Source organism: Cervus elaphus, chromosome 10 (genome assembly GCF_910594005.1).
Source record: "Cervus elaphus chromosome 10, mCerEla1.1, whole genome shotgun sequence".
NCBI classification, from domain to species: Eukaryota; Metazoa; Chordata; class Mammalia; order Artiodactyla; family Cervidae; genus Cervus; species Cervus elaphus.
In genome coordinates, this window is record NC_057824.1 from 16211903 (window position 1) to 16229694 (window position 17792).

At 40.0% G+C, this 17792-nt stretch overlaps 1 protein-coding gene across 1 annotated transcript in view; it reads right to left on the reverse strand.

Moving 5' to 3' along the window:
• The window catches only part of MEIOB (meiosis specific with OB-fold), a 32105-nt gene that overhangs the window by 3270 nt on the left and 11043 nt on the right, over nucleotides 1-17792 (reverse strand). Inside the window, exons 5-12 of the mRNA XM_043915578.1 lie at nucleotides 16957-17029; nucleotides 13257-13452; nucleotides 10947-11047; nucleotides 10011-10063; nucleotides 9827-9922; nucleotides 6853-6954; nucleotides 3032-3185; nucleotides 404-587 (exon numbers count right to left, since the gene is read on the reverse strand). Of these exons, the coding sequence (XP_043771513.1) occupies nucleotides 404-587; nucleotides 3032-3185; nucleotides 6853-6954; nucleotides 9827-9922; nucleotides 10011-10063; nucleotides 10947-11047; nucleotides 13257-13452; nucleotides 16957-17029 (959 nt within the window). The remainder of the gene's footprint in view (nucleotides 1-403; nucleotides 588-3031; nucleotides 3186-6852; nucleotides 6955-9826; nucleotides 9923-10010; nucleotides 10064-10946; nucleotides 11048-13256; nucleotides 13453-16956; nucleotides 17030-17792) is intronic.

The window sequence follows — 17792 nt, forward strand, 5'->3', positions numbered from 1 at the left end:
ATCTCTGCTGCTGTGCTCCAGGGCAGACTGAGGGAAAGCTCATGGCTGATTTTATGCACCTGAGTAGGTGAAATACTGCCAAGCCCTCCTCATAGAGGACCCTGCTCAGTGTCTCCAAGGTGTCATTTTGCCCATTTTATCTGACTATATAAAAGGTCATGTTTATTCTCCACTGTCACCAAGGACCTCTCCTGTTATTCCTAACAGTTAATGTTAGCTAGGATTTTAATATACAACATGTAATTCTTTATTCATTAAAACAATGTGTGTTTAAGTCAAGATTGATTTTTCCCAGACCTCTTTATTAAGGAATTAATTTCTATCAAATGTTCACCAAAATAACTTATATGTTTTGGGAAGAGAATTCAATTTGAAAGTATTTCTAAGTATTTTCATTATTTACCGTGCAGCCCAAAGTCTCCTCAGCCACACTTCCTGTGAGACTACAGGAATGAAGGGTACCTGTGTGATCAGTAAGATCGATTAGCATATCAAAGCTGGGAAAAACAGATTTAAATTCCAAAGAATCTTTGTTGCAAGTTGTACAAGCGCTGGATGCTTCCTTTACAATGTAACCACAGCCAGAACTGAAAAGAAGCAAAGACAATGATAAAATGTGAAGACCCTAAGTGACACCTCTGATTTCTAGCAGAACTATTACTTAGACTTTTAGTCTAAGTTAGCACATGAGTTAGTAGTTACAGAGTGCTCAGCCCTGAGTAGGATACAAAACAGACCTGCGAAATAACAGGGACCAATGCAAAAGGATAACAAGCATGCTTTCTATGTAGTCAACCTCACTTGCAGTATTCCTGCTTCTGAAACTGCGATCAGCCAGTCCTTTCATGGTTCTGCCTCCTACCTTCCCCAAAGCTGGGGTTCTTGCCCAGGGTCACCTCCCCACTGGGGCCTCCCTCTCCTGCACCCCAGTTCCACCCCCTCCCTTCTCTGAGCATAGGTACAACTTACACTTCAGCACGGACTTACACCCTGTCACATCCTATTTGGTGTTACTGCAGATAGGTCTGTTTATCTCCTGGCTCAGACTTTGAGGGCAGGAATCGTGTCTTGCACCTGGAAAGCCTAGGTTCTGTGAATGCTCACTTGTCCTGTATTAGGTCCTCTGCACATTCACAGAATCACCCAGGGCTGGAGAGGCTCACACCCTAAATGCTGCCAGTACTGCTAGTGACACACTCCTCTCTTTAAGGGATGTGCTGTGCAACCCACTCCAGTACTCTTGCCTGGAAAATCCTATGGACGGAGGAGCCTGGTAGGCTGCGGTTCATGGGGTCGCTGAGAGTCGGACACAACTGAACGACTTCGCTTTCACCTTTCACCTTCATGCATTGGAGAAGGAAATGGCAACCCACTCCAGTATTCTTGCCTGGAGAATCCCAGGGGGAGCCTGGTGGGCTGCTGTCTAGGGGGTCACACAGAATCGGACACGAAAGATGCAACTTAGCAGCAGCAGCAGCAGTGCTGTGCTTAGTCACTCAACTGTGTCCCCATGGATTGTAACCCACCAGGCTCCTCTGTCCATAGGGATTCTCCAGGCAAGAATACTGGAGTGGGCTGCTGTTCCCTTTTCCAGGGGATTTTCCCAACCCAGAGATCGAACCAGGTCTCCCACATTGCAGGTGGATTCCATACTGTCTGAGTCAGGGAAATTACATGTTATTCTATATTTTTGAAGCAGGCATTACTTTAGCCAATTTGAATAGGAAGATTAATTCAAATTTTCAAGAAAAGGGAATGATCTGAAGACACTGGTTTCTTATAAGCCACAGATCACTTTTAAATTAAATATTAGACACTTTTCCTCAGATATCAACATTAAAGACGTAGGAAAAATAAGGGAGATGATAACTTTTTAAGAAAAATTTTATTTTATTTTATTTTATTTAACTTTTAAAGAAAAATTTTAAAGAGTATTTTTCAAAAAATAAGCACCTGCCTTATACAACAGCCTTTACATTAGTTTTTTCAACTTTAATACCAAAGCATTCAATGTTTTAGAAATCCATAAGTCAATTTCTTGACTATTGATACACAAACTTACACATGCAATAAAACTACATAGAATTTAACACACACACACACACAAATGATACATGTTAATCTGGGGAAACTGAATAAGATCAGTGAACTTAATTAAGATCATTATTGTCTGTGATATGATGCTATAGATTTGCAAAACTTTACCGTTCCTGGAGGAGGCTTCCCTGGTGGCTCAACTGGTACAGAATCCACTTGCAGTGGGAGGGACCTGGGTTCGACCCCTGGATTGGGAAGATCCCCTGGAGAAGGGAACTCACTCCAGTATTCTGGCCTGGAGAATACCATGGACTGTAGAGTCCATGGGGTCACAAAGAGTTGGACACAACTGAGTGACTTTCACTTTCATCCTTGACCATTGGGGGGAACTGAACAAAGTATACAGTTTATTATTTCTTATAGTGCCATATGAATCTAGAACTATGTCAATAAAAATTTCAATCACAAATATACAGGGAGAGTTTCACAATAATATTTTAGAATTTTCTTACCAAGCATTTTTTAGCTAAGATAATTAAATCTACTTGGGTTTACTTTTTTATGCAAGTAGATACTAACTGACTTAGGAGAGGTTGGAAATCACATTCATCATTCATTTCATTATCATGAAACAAGTTATTAAGATACTATTACTTTTATTGTTATAGGATGTGGTCACCAAAACAATTTCTAATTCATTCCAAAACAATAGCTTGTCATCCCAGTTAAAAGATTTTGGCAGTATTATCTATTTTAGGATTTCTAAAACACATTGAAATACATTTTACTTTAAAAGGCTATAAGAATCTTTGGGTCTAAATAGTTTGTTAAGGAAACTTTAGTATGGGTTATTTATTTATACATTTTTTTCAAATACATAACCACTACTATGTCAAAGAATAACTTTAACTTTCATAGAGTTTAAAATGTATTACCAATAATTGTTTTTTATTTTTTATAAGAATGAATTTCTAAAAGTAATTTGGTTACTTACCATCTATTTCGAACTACTTTTGTAGTTTCATCATCAATGTTCAGTGTAGAAATGTAAGCATAAACAATTCCGTAGAAAGGATCAGCTTTTCCTTCATTCTTCAAAGCTTTTACCTTTAATTGTTCAACTGTATAAACATCAACTATTGTATTTACTAAAAAAAAAAAAAAAAGAAAGTCATTACAGTTCTAAATATATTCTAAGAATTCCAAAGGATTATATCCATGTAGAAAACCTACAGAGCCCAAATGAGAATATGTAGTAGCTTAAGTTCTGTAATAAAAAAATCTATTATATATGATAACATTAAAACTTATAGAAATTGACATGAAAGTAAAAAATAAGCAAAATATAAAAATAATGAGATATTAGTCTTTATTAGAATGAATAGTTTCTAATCATCAGAAGAGTCCATTAAAAGAATGAAAATGTAAGCCATAGAGTGGCAGATGCTAGAAATCTATATGAAGATAAAGGATTCATAACCAAAATATCTAAATTGGAATCTTAAGAATCAATAAAAAAAAAGACAGTCAATTCTATTTTTTAAATGGGGAAGAGATTGTATGTATGTATGTATTTATTCTTGGCCCCACTATGCAGCTTGTCAGATCTTAGTTCCTTGACCGGGGACTGAACCTGGGCCACAACAGTGAGAGCACCGAGTTCCTAACCCCTGGACTGCCAGGGGAAAAAACCCTGGAAGAGACTTTAAAAAGCACTTCACAAAAGAATATAAAGAGAGACAATAAACATACTGGCCTTATTAATCATCAAATAAATGCAAATTTAACAACAGTAGGATTCCACTAAGTATCCACCATTTAAAAGACTAATAGTACCAACATTGGTGAGGATGTACAGCAGCTGGAACCCCTGAACACTACTGGGAGAAGTATAAACTGGCGCAAACATTTTGGAAAACCATTTGGCAGAATCATCTAAAGGTGGACGTGCATGACAACGCAATAGTCCTCCTAGGAACATGTATATCCAACAACAACAACAGAAAAAACAGGCAGAGGTTCACCTAAAGTCACACTCAAAGAGAAAGTAAAAATTTTGTAGTAGGAAATAATAAGAGAAATAAACTGTGATATATTCATATAGTGGAATTACATACATCAACAAAAAACAACACTACACATAGCAGTGTGGATGGCCCTCACAGACCTAATGTTGAACAAAGGACATCAGACACAAGAGTGAGGTCATATGACACAACTTCACTGTTAAAATTCCAAAATAGGCTACATTTATCTGTGGTTTCTATGGTGCAATAAGTCAGAGTCACATTTGGGCAGACATGAGGGGTCTTATGGGCACTGGCAATTATTACCTGTGGGGGATGAGTCTTAACAGGTGCGTACTCTATGTGATGGTGCATGGTACTGTCCTCTCATCCTTGTTTACTGTTCATATTCTTTGTGATATGTACGTGCATGCTAAGTTACTTCCGTCGTGCCCGATTCTGTGAGACCCTATGGACTATAGCTTGCCAGGCTCCTCTGTCCATGGGATTCTCCAGGCAAGAATACTTGAGAGAGTTGCCACACCCTCCTCCAGGGGATCTACCCAGTCCAGGGTCTGAACCTGCTTCTCTTGCGTCTCTTGCATTGACAGGCAGGTTCTTTACACTTAGCGCTACCTGGGAAGCCCATATGTGTTATACTTCAACTTAAAATTTATTCTAAGAAAATTTACAAAACTAAGAACTATTAATCTATTAGTCATTTATTTTTCTTAATCTTAGAGGAATCTTACAGATCCAAACATTACTTAGGTAAGAAAGCTTTTAACAGAAGTTGCCCAGTTCCTCAGCGCCTTACTACTTTCTTCTCTTTTGTTGCTGTTGTTCATTCACTAAGTCATGTCTGACTCTTCGTGACCCCATGCACTACAGCACACCAGGCTCCTCTGTCCTTCACTATCTCCTAGAGTTTGCTCAAATTCATGTCCATTGAGTTGGTGATGCTATCTAACCATCTCATCCTCTGCTGCCCCCTTCTCCTCTTGCCTTTGATCTTTCCCAGCATCAGGGTCTTTTCCAATGAGTCAGCTCTTCACATCAGCGCAGATGGCCAAATTACTGGAGCTTCAGCATCAGTCCTTCCAATGAATATTCTGGGTTCATTTCCTTTAGGATTGAGTTACACAAGCCCCTTCCCCATGACAAGGCTGTGATTCATGAAAGGGATGTGAAATTTAATTTTCTTCAATAAAAGGTCCAGTTATGTGTATCTATTTATCTTACTTTTATGTCTTTATCCTGCTGTCAGTTCAGATCCACTGGAAAATGGATTGGAAGATTTTCACAAAATAACTCTTTATTTCCGAGTTTTTGCTGTATTCTGTGTTGTGTTTACTTTCTAAATATTGAACACTGTTATAACTAAAAACAACAAAAGTTTTAAAGAAAGTATTATGATAGTTTTATTCTGAAATATCAAATCAGTTTCAACCTATAAGTTTTTCATGGGAATAATGAGCATTTTAAAAGACAATGCAACTCATTTTTTGCCTCTGGGAAAATTTAATGATAGAAGTTTCCACAGTGGAAAAAAAAAGTTTCCACAGTGAAATAAATGAAAGGGAAACTTAAGTACCACTTTTGTGGTTACTTTGATATGAGCCATTGATCAGGAAAATTTTCTCCACTCAAATCTGATAGCTCTGAGTAGCCTAGAGAAGACAAGAGTAGACACTTGTTCTTGTTCCCATTTTCAGGTTCAGAGACAGGCAGGGACTGAGATACAGTATGGCAAATCCATCTCAAGGCCCAGTGAACACTTTTGGGCTTCCTGGAAGTCTCCTGAAATGGCATTCTCCACAAACGACCAGACATTTTAAAATGCTTCCAAAGTAACAATAGCTTTATTTTAACTCTAATAAATAATACAACTTTAAGCTTATCCCTTCTTATAGGCAAAAAGATGATAATTATAAACCAGTAGTTCCGTTTTGTTTTTTCTATTAGTGATTGCTATTGAAAGGAAATGTGTTGGGAATTCCCTGGTTGTCCAGTGGTTAGGACTTGGTGATTTCACTGCCAAGGGCCAGGGCTCAATCCCTGATTGGGGAACCCCCACAAGCTGCAATGCACAGGGAAAAGGAGAGAGAGAGGATGGAGAAAGGAAGGGTCAAACATCCCCCAGCAATGCATAACAAAGTTCTTCTTTCACAAGTTAAGGTGGTTGCAGAATACTTTTTCCTCAATTAACTGAATTGTTACTCTCTCGAGATGAATTGGGTGTCCTTGATTATGAGAAAGAATTTCACCCCTTAGGATGAAGTTATAAGAACATGCCTTCAGGGAGAGATCTAAGCCCTCCCTCTGCTTTTCCCCATTCTAAACATAAGCTACAGATGGCAGCAAACAGCATATTTTTTAAAGTCAAGCCTCAATCTGGGGTCTGTGAATATATAACATTTTGCACAAAGTTCTATATGTGGATACAGCTGCGTTTTTGGCGAGAGGGTCATTAACTCTCATCAGATTGGCAAGAGGTTACATAAATCTCCAAAAGTTTTAAACTACCTTTTTAAAGTGGATGTATAGCAGTTACCAATCCCTAGGTCAGAAAGATCCCTCGAAGGAGGAAATGGCAACCCACTCCAGTACTCTTGCCTGGAAAATCTCATGGACAGAGGAGCCTGGCAGACTACAGTCCGTGGGGTCACAAAGAGTCGGACATGACTGAGTGACTGAGCATGCACACACAGCAGTTACATAATGAGAATACAGTGTCTTTTACTAAGTAACTTTATAGACCCAAATTCTGGCCGTTAAAGAATTTAAGTAATATTTAAAGGTTACTTACAATTCATGGATTCTTTCAAATAATTGTCAATTTCATCATCCAGAGGATTCATTACTTTATTTTCTCTTATAAAATTCAGAAGGATGTTAGCTTCTGGTGTATCTTAAATTGGAAATGCATAATAAATAAACTGCAAACTGATCACTTTTTAAATAACTGTGAATGACCCAAAACTATTTTTAATGGTAAAAAAGTGAAGACATATAAGAATACCACAAATAGAATATAACAAAGCTATTAACAATGTGATGGGGTACATCACAGAGAGATGTATAGCAGATATCATGAGTTTAAAGAGCAGTTTACAAAACATTTCATACCATTTCCTTTGATTTTAAAAAGACATGAGCAAAATTATCTCAAAGACTATATATCAAAGAAATGATTATTTCTTATAAGATGAAGAATTTATAGTTGATCATTGTTTTCTTTTTTATGCTTTTATATATTTTCTGAATTTTGTATGTATTTCTTCTCTAGTCAGAAAAAAAATTGTTAAGGTTATTTGAAGAGCTTATTCCTCAAATGGGACACGAATGTTCTCTGGGATAGTCAGATAATGTGCCAGAAGGCATGAATCTGATTTTGAAAAGGTGCTCTCTGATTCTGACACCCTTCAACCCCAAGCCCCAACCTCCAGTATCTGCTTGTCTTCCAGCCTTTCCCCAACATTCTGCAAGCCATCCTGCCGATGTCAGATCCCCTGACTCCCCTGGACAGAGTTAGGGTTTCTTCCTCCTCGCCCTGTTGAACCACAAGTCTTATCACTGTTGCTTCTTTCCCAGAACTAGACCAGAATCCCAGACAGGGGGGTTGTCTCTTCATCTCTGTACTTCCAGTGTCTGATATAATGACTATCCTTCCATCCATCTCAGCTTCCATCCTCTCAGGTACTTCCTTGTTCCAGAAAGTGTTTAATTTACTGCACTACTTGGCAAATAAAAGGCATTCACTAAATATTTGTAAATTAATGAGAATCCTGGGGCAGAAACTGGTAGGAAGGGTGGGGTGTAGGCATTGCTGTCAAGATCTCTAAAGACAACAGGCCCATCCCAGACTGTCTGTGGGGGGACAGAAATTCTTCCTTCCACATCTGACCACCAAACCATTTAGAGGTTCTTAATTTCTATGTGTAACCCAGGAAATTAGAAATAAGGCTGATTTTTAAAAGCATATTGAAATTCACACACCCTTATACATATTTTCCTTGTATTTGTCTCCTTAATAATAAGTAAGGTATTTATTCTAATTATGTTGACACTGCTCAAAACACTTTGACATTTCCCCTCTGAATCTGTTTTCAGACCCAAATGCACAATATCCTTCGAATCTGTCTCTTTAACTTAATCTTGAGGTTTCGAGACAATTAGTACTATCAAGCTCAATAACCTTTTCCATCAGACAATCCCAACCGTCTTTTAGAAATTTTTCCAGACCAAATTTACCCTTAGAGGATGGAGACTCTATCACTAATGTTACTGAAAGCACTAAAAATAGCCTATTAGTATTATTATATTATTAAAAATAAGAAACCATAGTACCCTTCTCAAAAGAAAAAAAAAAGAATTGAAGAGTGACGCTATTGTCCTATGGTTGTGTCACCACCAATGTAAAAGAAGTCACTGCAATCCTTTTAGAACTCAGATAATGTCACTGCCTGGCTGCCCTTCCCACAGAGTAGAAGGCAGCCTGTACGGCCTTCTGACCACCTCCATGTCTTCTCTGACCTCAGCCCCTCTTCCTGCCCTGCTCCCTCGGCTCCAGCCACACTGGCCACAGAGCCCCTGCACTGGCCGGCTCCTCTGCCTGGTGCGCTCTTTCCCATGGTTAACGCCACTGCCCCCACACACCCTGCAACTGTCCTTACTCAGGTGTCACCCTCTCACGGAGCCCGCCTGACCATGCTATGTAAACAAGCAACCTGCCCTACACACACCATGGCATTCTAGACCCTCCTGACTCTGTTCTCTTTTACTTCTCAATCATTTCAAATTCCATAATTTGGATTTGTTATCCTAATTGTTCACTCTCTGTTTCCCCGCTGCTAGGATATGAGCTCCATGAGCAGGAGAGATATCTGTGTTTGGTCACTGGACCCAGAACGGTGTGTGGCACACAGCACGTGTGTAATAGATCAGAGTTCAACAAGAACAAATCAATGAGTGCCATATCACCTCCCATGATACTGCTTTCAAGGAGACAATATTTCTGCAGTAGATGAGCAAGATCCAACTACTGATATTAAAACACGGTCTTGCTGTTTTACACCATATATCATAGAAATTTCACTTCTAAAAATTCTGATAATGGTTTGGTCAAAGACATAAAATTGCTTTATAGTTCTCAGTCACTGTTACTGCTTTGTCATGGATCAGTAGAGTGAGTGCATACTTAAAATGATACTTGCTACATTTATATTCTCTTAAAACTTCTGAAGGATTATTAATCCCTGGGACCTCTGTGCTCTCCTGGGGTGCTGAGTGGGCCTTTCTCTCTGGGCTACAAGCAACCTCAGGATGCATCAGGGCACACTCTCCTCTCCCCAGTCCTACTCTCTTTTCATGCTGGGGAGAGCTGTAACCACTTCACAACCACTCACAGTGATGAACTAAGTATCACATGATGATACTACAATGCATGGTCTCCATGCTCCAGCACTAAATTACTTGAATGCAGTGAAATCAAATTTATTTTTAAATGGTCAATAATTTAGTTTATCCAATCAATGGCATTGATCTCTCAAAATCAACACAAGGGATAATGCTTTACAAATGAGTCTGGCTTTTCACATTTCTTTTGTAAATATATCAGAGATAATTCACTGTAAGTTTTAAAAAGTCATATAAGGCAGCTTTTCATTTTTAACTCAAATGAAATCCAAGCTTCATTTTCATTCTTAAACACACTATACAAATATTGGAATATGTGATATAGTCATTTCCAAAGGAATTAAAAATTTCAGATAGCTTTTTACCTGGATTAGTTGTAATAATGGTTTTTGAGATTACAGTTGCTGTCATGCTGTTCCGAAATTTGTCAAAACTTATCCTTACATCTGCGGCAAATATTACTGTTTGGGGAAAAAGCCATTTTAAAATTATTACACTGGAGGATAAAAAATTACAAATATTGAACACAATCATTGAAGTATGCAATACCTGTTTCTTGTGGCACCCAGCTTTGTGCAAGTAGAATAGATTCACTATCCCAACTGCATGTGTGAAAAAAGAAGTGACAAAAATCAAATACATTAGAAAACACTGACAGTGACCATGTTATTTATCAGAAAATGGATGTCTTAATGGCTGAGGTTAATAATCTCCCATGTGGTCCAAGGCACAAGGAAAGGTCTTGGTTTTTCCTGCATTTTTCAGGGCTACTCTGCCTATTTCACAGAAAATTTAACACCTATGGAAAGCATTCCTTCGGCACATCCATCTCTAACAACTTCTGCTCCTTCCATTCCCTCTTTTCCTATCACCCAGGTCACTCCACACTAGTTAGAACTGAGTAACTACAAGTCTAAAAATTGTGAAGTCAATCTTTCATGCCACTGAGGGATTATCCCCATAATGGATAAACTTCTTGAGGAAACTGATGGATTGAAGGCCTGTTTCAAATTCAATCTTGCATCTAAACAACACCATAGTATTCCCTGGGATGCTTCAGGGTGTAGCCCTGTCCCACATCTGACACACTGGGAGCCCCCACAGAACCCAATCTGTGACAAAACTTTCTTCTTCACCATCTTCCCATGGCCTGGCTCCAGAGTACCACCCAATGGATCACAGAAAGTCTGTCTTGTTCTTTATCAATGGGACTTAGTAAATGATCATTTGTCACAAAAGAGTATGATACTAAGTAAGTTACTATACAATCCATCTATGAAATCCCATGCCATCAAAAGATCTCATTTTAAGGTAATCATAGCTGTAATGACTGGACACAAAAGAGGAAGGTTTATTTTTTATACCATTTCCTCTTATCATCACTCCTCTCCTGATATGACATCCATCACCTCTTGATGAGATGAAAATGTTCTGACTTGGTGATAATGGCACAGATTTCAGTTTGGAACAGATGTGGGGAGTTACCATATCATTGCAAAAGAAGACTCTGTCTCATCGTAGAGTTTAACTTCACACCTCTGGCCTTTTCTTCGGTCTGAAGTTGTAAAGTATTTTGGCTCTCCAACCTTAAAAATGGAAGGAAACGGTTACTCTTCTTCACCTATAGCTGTAGAGGTACTTAAATGTTTGTTGATGGAAATACTCAAATGTTTACCTTTTAAACAACAAATTAGAAATATCAAAATAGTGAGACTCAGTAATATGTATTTAAAAGCATCTTCTACCTCTAGACTAGATGTATTTAAGTTGAAAGGTACACACATTGATTGAAGAGAGACACAGACATATGTGCTTCAAAGACTGTGGGGCCTTTTCAACACGTCAGAACAAACACTCCATGACATGCCCCTGGGTGACAGCTGTGTGGATTCACTGAGGGTAGAAGATACCTTTCAATGTCTGTGTGTCCCCATGGCTTAGCACAGGGCCCGCATGGAGCTCAGTGATTGGATGGATTCGCCTCTCCAGGCATCTTGCTGGCCCAGGTACAGGTTATCAATAACTACTTTGCTGCCTTCATAGGGATCAGCTGGAAGAACCACATGAGGAATAATAATGGGAATGTATGTTGATATACTGTCTGATTCAGTCCACCCTGTGGTGTAAGAGAATTCATGGTGGAGGTGAATTCAGGGGCCCCTCTGTGTCCTCAGGGAGTTCACAATTGGACCAGCAGGCTCCTCTGACGGCTACATAGCAATGGCTCAAGCATGGACAGTCAGCTGCCCCCTGTGCACCGCCTCCATGATCTATTGTCAGGACTGAGCTCCACGGGAAGGGGCTAGAGAAAGTCACCGCTGCCCACAGAGGATAAGGTTTACAGACAGAGTCAGAGGAGAGGACAACCTGTCACAGCAAGCAAGGGAGTGACATGAAAAGGAGCTTTAAAGGGAAGAGACCCAAGTAGAGGTGAGACAGAAGAAAGAACAGGTTAAATTAAAATGTAAAAAAAAGGAAATATAAGAGGGATGGAAGCAAAATGGGAGAAGAAAGGCATGAAAATGAAATAATATAAACCTATGAAAGGTGGTACCAGACTCAAAGAGTGGAGGCTGGAAGTGGGACATGGAAAAAGCTGTTGCAGGGTTTTGTTTATTTGTTTATTTTAATTTATTTGGCTGCACCAGGTCTTAGTGGCAACATGCGGAATCTTCATTGTGGTGAGATCTAATTCCCTAACCAGGGGTTGAACCTGGGCCCCTGCATTGAAAGTGTGGAGCCTTAACCACCAGACCAACAGGGAAGTCCCATGCAGGTTTTATATTCATACTGAGTTTTAGAAAATTCTTACTACATTGTAATACATTGGCATTACATAGAATTTCAGAGAATTGAGAGGTCATATTCTGCCTTTAAGTAAGATTGAACCTAAGTTGCCCAGAAAGGAATTTTTCCGATTGTCAAGATTGCCATGTAGGGTGTTTATTCCTCATTCCTGACTGACGGCCAAGTGCTTACTGAGTGGCAGGCACTGTGCTAGGTTGGGCTGGGGTGGTGCCTCTGTTGGCCTGTCATTGGGGATGATTGACACTCTTGCAGTTATTTAACATGGAAATGAATTAGCAAGTACTTACAACATTAACTACAAGTATTTAAATCTATTTCCCTCCCTCCCCGCCCCCCGTTACCATCATTCTGCATACTGAAGAATTGTTGCTCCTTTATTTTTATTTGTGTACTTTATTTTGTGGAAATTTGCTCCCTGTCAAGTGACTCTAGTCTGTCCAATGGAGTTCAAAACTTGCTGTAATTGCTAAGAGGGAGGTATGGACGCAAAAGGTGGTGAGACACTCCTTGGAACCCCAAGGACTGTTTTTCTGCCCTGCTTTCCAGCACCGATAGCTCACAGGGCCCCTACCACAGCACCCCGGGTTTCTCACTCTGTTCCCCCATCTCAGGGCAGCTCTGAGAACATGCACTGAATTAACTCCTTGATTTATTCAACATACACTCTTTAAAAGAACTTCCTGGAGATAGTCAAGTCAATGAATTTACTCTTTCTATTCATGCCTTTGCTAACTGAAGTATGAAAAGCTCTCATATAGTTAGTGAATCATTTATGACTGTGTGCTGCATTTAACATTCAAATACAATATTATTTTGCTACTGATTCTCAGGTAAAATGCTACTTTCCTTTAATTTTCTAAATTCAACTGAGGATGGATCAAGATATAGAGGAAATTTTACTTCAGTGATTATTAATTTCCTAACACAAATACTATGCTAGAACTCCCCCACCAAACTGAACTGGGCTTTGTTGGGATTTTAACTTACCGACCTCACAGCTGCAAGGATATTAATAATTTTCCCATCAAGACTGTGTCCATTCGCAACAATGTCACCCAGTGAATAATAATCACAAGACTCTTTAACAGGTAAGTATATCAAAGAAAGTAACTTGGCATCCACTTCATAACTGGAACAGAGTTTCACCGTTGAGTGATTCTCACTGAGCAATAGTTTATAATCACTAAATTGTAAAAACACACACACAAAGTTAATATCAAATGATTTCTAATAGAAAAATATTTCAAAGTTCACAGTTAAATTTTGGCTGTAATTTAAACTATATTTTAAAAACTATATTAAGATTTATACTTTTCACTCTTAGAAACATTGAAAAACTGTAAAATACTTTTTGTATAAAACCTATTTCCATTAAGAAAGTGTTTTAAACACCACTTTGCTGCCTCGAGTGCTAACTGCAGCATGTGGGATCCTTGTTGCAGCACGTGGGCTTAGTTGTCCTACCACATGTGGGATCTTAGCTTCCTGATCAGGGATTGAACCTGGGTCCACGGCATTTGAAGGTGGATTCTTAACCAGGGAAGTCCTCTTAGAAACACTGAAAAACTGTAAAGTACTTTTTTGTATAAAATCTATTCTCATTAAGAAAATGTTTTAAAGACCAATTAGTGTCTGAGTTTCAAGCACACTAATAGTTTGATCTTGCCCAATAATCTGAGTTTCAGTTTCTTTCTTTGTAAAAAAAGATTTTTTAAAAAGGATGTAAAAGCACTCTAAAACATTGTGTGTTGGGGGTGATTGGGCTCCATCTCTGTGACACTGGCTGTGCCGCCTACATGCTTTCCTGACCTCTTCGGCGCTCTATGGGCTTCCCTAATAGCTCAGTTTGTAAAGAATTAGCCTGCGGTGCAGGAGACCCCAATTTGATTCCTGGGTTGGGAAAATCCGCTGGAAGGGATAGACTACCCACTCCAATATTCTTGGGCTTTCCTTGTGGCTCAGCTGGTAAAGAATCTGCCTACAATGTGGGAGACCTGGGTTCAATCCCTGGGTTGGGAAGATCCCCTGGAGAAGGGAAACGATACCCACTCAGTATTCTGGCCTGGAGAATTCCAAGGACTATACAGGGTCACAAAAAGTCAGACATGACTGAGTGACTTTCCTTTCACTTTTGGAGCTCTGTCGGAACAGATGCACCGTATGTACAGGCTGAACTTGAGGTGCTCTTCCCTTTGGCCAATCAACTCCCAAGTGTGCTCCACAGAGCCTCTTTCTTACCCTCTATTCCAGCCACCCCCGCCTCCTCCCCTGCTACTGCTTTAGGTGTTTACCTCATAACTTCTTACCCAAATTACTGTCTTGTCTCCTAAGCTTCATTCCCCTACAGTTGGTCCTCCTCAGGTAGCCAAAGTGACCTTCCTAAACCATGAATATGAATATCTTTTTTCCCAGTTCAAAGATCTTCTGGGCTAGCTATCACCAAAGAATGAAACTGACACTAAAAGCAAAGCTGTCTGTGAAGGGTCTCCACTTACCTCTCTTGCTTCTTCTCCTGCTGTTCCCCTACCTATACTCCAGCCACATCGGATTCCGAGGCTATGAAACTGCCATTTTAGAGGGAAAGAAAGTTGAGTATCAACAGTTTCATGAGGTTCAGATGACTAACTGTTTTGGAAAAGGCTGGGAGATTTTGTGTTTGTCCCCTTTGCCAGGAGTGCTCTCCCCCTTCACTCATGCCTTCGCTCCACAAACACTTCCTGAGAGCCAACTATCTGCTAGACCGCAGTCCAGGCCCGGGGGATAAGTGGTGAGGAAGACAGACAAGATCTATGACCTCACAGTGCTCACACGCGTGAGAGGGAAACAGACAAGAACAATTAATCAAATGATCCAGGCTTGCTATCAGTGTTACATGCTAAGTTGCTTCAGTCGTGTCCAACTTCTTCCAACCCCAGCCTGCCAGGCTCCTCTGTCCATAGAATTTTCCCAGGCAAGAATACTGGAGTGGGTTGCCATTTCCTTCTCCAGAGGATCTTCCTGACCCAGGGATCGAACCCATGTCTCTTGTGTCTCCTGCATTGGCAGGCAGGTTCTTTACACTAGCGCCACCGTTATGATGGTACCTATAACCCTGTGTGCAGGACTAAGTCATAGTAATGGGAACTGAATGGGCTACTACGGAGTAGATGTGGAAGACCTAAGGAGGTGACATTTAAGCTGACCCTTGAGTGAAAAGTGAAAGTTGCTCAGTTGTGTCAGACTTCACGACCCCATGGATACGACCCCGTGGATTATACAGTCCATGGAATTCTCCAGGCCAGAATACTGGAGTGGATATCGTTTCCCTTCTCCAGGGGATGTTCCCAACCCAGGGATGGAACCCAGGTCTCCTGCATTGCAGGTGGATTCTTTACCAGCTGAGCCACAAGGGAAGCCCAACACTTGATTGAGAAGAGCAAATAAGACTGTTCTCTGCAGAGGGATGTGAACACGCCACACTGTTAGCGCAGAATGAGCCAGGATGTTCACAAAGTAAGGACCCTCCATGTGGCTGCAGAGAAATGAGGCCTGTAAGATGAGGTCAAAAGGTGTGCAGGCGCATGTAGTAGAGACTGCTGTGCCCACTTGGGCCCTTCACCAGCTACACCCTCTCTCCAGATCTGCCCTCGGCCAGAAGTGCCTCCACAAGAGCATGAGCAGACTTCAGCCAATAACCTGTAAATTCAGGGTACCAAAGCCCAGGCCCTTTTCTTCAGAGGGTAGCACTCTGAGGTGCAACTGATGCTCCAGAGCTCCCGCCCGCGTCAGGATGAGGTGGGGCTCCTGCTGAACCTGCCGCTTTGTTACCCCTTCCTCCCTCATGGCTGTCTTTCCAGGCTGCTTCTGAGAGCTCTGCCTCAACAAACCATCTGCAGAGAAGTCTTCTCTGAACTCTGCTTCCAGGGAACCTGAACTAAGAGAGTAAAACATGTGAAGAGAGTCATAAACTGAGATGTAAAATGGATATATGACTTCTAAGATTTATTTTTTCACTTTTCAGGTTTAATATGATGAGTTAAATTTCTGTAAATCTAAGAATGAGAAGTGAAGTGAAGTGTTAGTTGCTCAGTCTTTGCAACCCCATGGACTAGGGCTCACCAGGCTCTTCTGTCCATGGGATTCTCCAGGCAGGAATATTGGGGTAGGTTGCCATTTCCTTCTCCAGGAGATCTTCCTGACCCAGGGGTCAAACTCGGGTCTCCTGCATTGCAGGCAGACTCTTTACCGTGTGAGCCACCAGGGAAAAATGAGAATCAACGTATTAAAAATAAAGTCATTTCCTATGTGATCCTATGTCAAGGTAAATTATTTCATAATCAAAGATAAATACTGTGTGGCAGAATTAAACTCTGAATTTTCAACCTGAAGTACACACATCTTTAGTAAGTGAAAAAAATGAAAGTGTTAGTCACTCGGTCGTGTCCTACTCTGCGACCCCATGGACTGTAGCCTGCCAGGCTTCTCTGTCCATGGAATTATCCAGGCAAGAATACTGGAGTGGGTAGCCATTGCCTTCACCAGGGGATCTTCCCGACCTAGGGATAGAACCCATGCATTGCAGGCAGATTCTTTACCATCTGAGCCACTAGGGAAGCCCCTACACCACTCCCAGCTAATCTGACACACACAAACTTATTAGTAATAATCATCCTGGCACAAAGGTTGTTGACCTCTGTGCTGGATTTACCTAGGAGTTGCAGGACTGAACTTTTCTTCTCTTTCTAATTCCTTTGTTTGGATCAGAGGATTCTCAATAATCACTATAACAGAGGGGAAAATATGATGCTATTACCAAAAAAGTAACAGGATAAATTTAAAAAACAAGCGTACATAACAATGAACATTACAGTATTATTTCTAATTTTGAGTTGCTTTAATATTCTTCACAATTGTTTTTTTTTTGTTTTGCTGTGACCAATGGAATCCTAGGGTATGACCAATCAATTTGATCTTAGATGATATTTCTTATACTTTGTGTTTAAATTCTGACATATGACCTGCATTAATATTCTTTTGTTAAAAAAATATTACTTTGTTGATTAGTTATACAGAACATCTGATGTGGTTACAACATGCCCTGCTATAAAATGAACACTTAAATTGATCTTCACCCAATTCAAAGTTGTTCTCAAAAACAATAGTGGTAGTTAGAAAGAGCAGTGCAAAATCTGGGTCCTGATTTGAAACTTACAACTTATCAGCTTTATGACTTAATAGTTTAGGGTTTCCATTTCCTATGGTCTATTGTTAGACATTTTGTGCTGCATTTTGTTAATTCCTCACACAACCATCCCTTTATTATCCCTTTTTCCAAGTGAAGAAATTGAAGTTCACAGAGGTTAAATAATTTTCTTGAGGTGTTATATCTAGAAAGTAGTAGAGTTAGAATTGTTTTGATTCAAAAATCTATAATCTTAAAAAAAAAAAATCTATAATCTTTTTACTCAGCCACAGAAAACTCTTATTTAGTTTTATAAGCATCGTCAGATTTACATCCTTATAATCCCTCATCTCACTCGTCCT